This window comes from Chlorella variabilis, assembly GCF_000147415.1.
Source record: "Chlorella variabilis unplaced genomic scaffold CHLNCscaffold_6, whole genome shotgun sequence".
Taxonomy (NCBI): Eukaryota; Viridiplantae; Chlorophyta; class Trebouxiophyceae; order Chlorellales; family Chlorellaceae; genus Chlorella; species Chlorella variabilis.
Genome location: NW_005435082.1, coordinates 516,336 through 518,157, shown reverse-complemented (window position 1 = coordinate 518,157; position 1,822 = coordinate 516,336). Strand labels below are relative to the sequence as shown.

Sequence of the window (1,822 nt, the reverse complement as noted above, 5' to 3'; positions counted from 1 at the left end):
GCCCGCCTACCTGGGAGCCGCTTTGCAGGGCGCGCTGCAGGCGCTGGCGGGCCCCAAGCCAGCTTTCGGCGGCGGGCCCGGCTGGCCGCAGCAGCCGGGGCCGCGCATGCTGCAGCAGCAGGGCGCGGCCGCGTTTGGCGGCGTGCAGTGGCCGGCGCTCGCGCGGTGGCCGCCGCCGCCGAAGCCGCAGTACCAGCCGCAGTACCAGCAGTACCAGCAGTACCAGCAGCAGCCGGCGCAGCAGCCGGACTGGCGCCGCCCTGCGCTGCCGCCCCAGCCGCCGCCGCCGCTGGTCGTGTCGCGGCCGGCGGGGGCGGCGCCGGCGGCGGCGGCGCCGCGGCCCGGCGCCGCCACCGCCATTGCGGCAGCTGCGCAGCAGCTGACGCAGGCGTTGGCGCAGGTGAACCAGCAGCAGCCGGGCAACCCTAAGGTCCAGGAGATGATGTCGCAGCTGCAAGGGCTGCTGCGGGGGCAGCTCCCGGCGCCGGCGGCGGCGCCGACGCAGCCCGCCGCGCCGACGCAGCCTCCGCAGCCTGCGCAGCCTGCGCAGCACGTGCCTCAGCCTCAGCCCGCAGCGCAGCCTGTGCCGCAGCCCTTACCTCAGCCCGTACCGCAGCCCGCACCGCAGCCTGCGCCCCAGCCCGCGCCCCAGCCAGCCCCGCAGCCAGCCCCGCAGCAGGCGCAGCAGGCGCAGCCGCAGGTGCAGGTGGTTGTGCAGCAGGTGCACCCTGCGCCGGAGGTGGCCGCGCTGCAGACCCTGCTGGGCAGCGGCAAGGTGTCTGTGGAGGGGGTGGCCGGCGTGCTGGCCCAGCTGCTGACCTCTGGCAGCAGCCAGCAGCAGCAGCAGGTGGCTGCGCTGCTGGCCCGCCTGGCCAAGCCGGCCGCGAAGCAGGCGCCGCAGCAGGCGCCGCAGCAGGCGCAGCAGGCACCGCAACAAGCGCAGCAGCAGGCGCCACGACAAGCGCAGCAGCAGCCGCAGCAGCAGCAGGCGCCACGACAACCGCAGCAGCAGCCGCAGCAGCAGGCGCCGCAACAAGCACAGCGGCAGCCGCCGCCGCAGCAGGCGCCGCAGCAAGCACAGCGGCAGCCGCAGCAGCAGCAGGCGCAGCGGCAGGCGCAGGCGGCGCAGGCGCAGGCCGCCCCTGCCGGGGTCAACCTGGAGGGCCACCCCACAGTGAAGCAGTTCCTGGATGCAGCTGCCCAGAAGTTGGCTGCCAACAGGCAGCGCCAGGAGCAGCGGCAGCAGCAGCAGCACCAGCAGCCAGGCTCCGCCGCTCCCGCCGCCGCCGCGGGCGGCCAGCAGCCGCAGCAGCAGCAGCAGGCGGAGGGCGGCTCCGCCCACTCGCTGCCTGCCTCCATCCAGGCCCAGCTGGCCCAACTGCCGGCCGATGTGCGGCCCCTTCTGGAGTCGGTGAGTGGCGGCGGCCCGCCGCCCTGCCGCCCGCCGCACGGCGCCTCGTGACAAACCGCTGCTGCCTTGCTGCTCCCTCCCGCTGCCTTGCGCTCGCGCCGAGCGCCGCTCGCTCTGTGCCCTCCCGCCATCCTTGGCGCGGCCCGCGTGTCCTTTGCTTGTGCATGCCTGAGCCGGCTGAGCTTGTGTCTTCCTCGCCGCGCCGCCCGAACCCTAAACCCCAAACCGCCGCCTCCCGCTGTGTGCCCCGCAGTCTCTGGGCAAGCTGTGCCGCGACATCCAGCACGGCAAGCTGGACCTGCAGCAGCTGGTGGGCAGCCTGCCGCTGGCGCCAGAGGGCCGCCAGCGTATCACCGCCATGCTGCAGCAGCTGCTCATGCCGGGAGCGGGCGGCGCGGCCGCGGCCGCGCC

The 1,822-nt window shown here is 75.8% G+C and overlaps 1 protein-coding gene across 1 annotated transcript in view; it reads left to right on the top strand.

Moving 5' to 3' along the window:
- The window catches only part of CHLNCDRAFT_143582 (hypothetical protein), a gene marked incomplete at both ends in the record, with an annotated part of 6,575 nt that overhangs the window by 3,673 nt on the left and 1,080 nt on the right, over nt 1–1,822 (top strand). Inside the window, 2 exons of the mRNA XM_005849221.1 lie at nt 29–1,411; nt 1,665–1,721. Coding sequence (XP_005849283.1) covers nt 29–1,411; nt 1,665–1,721 — 1,440 coding nt within the window. The remainder of the gene's footprint in view (nt 1–28; nt 1,412–1,664; nt 1,722–1,822) is intronic.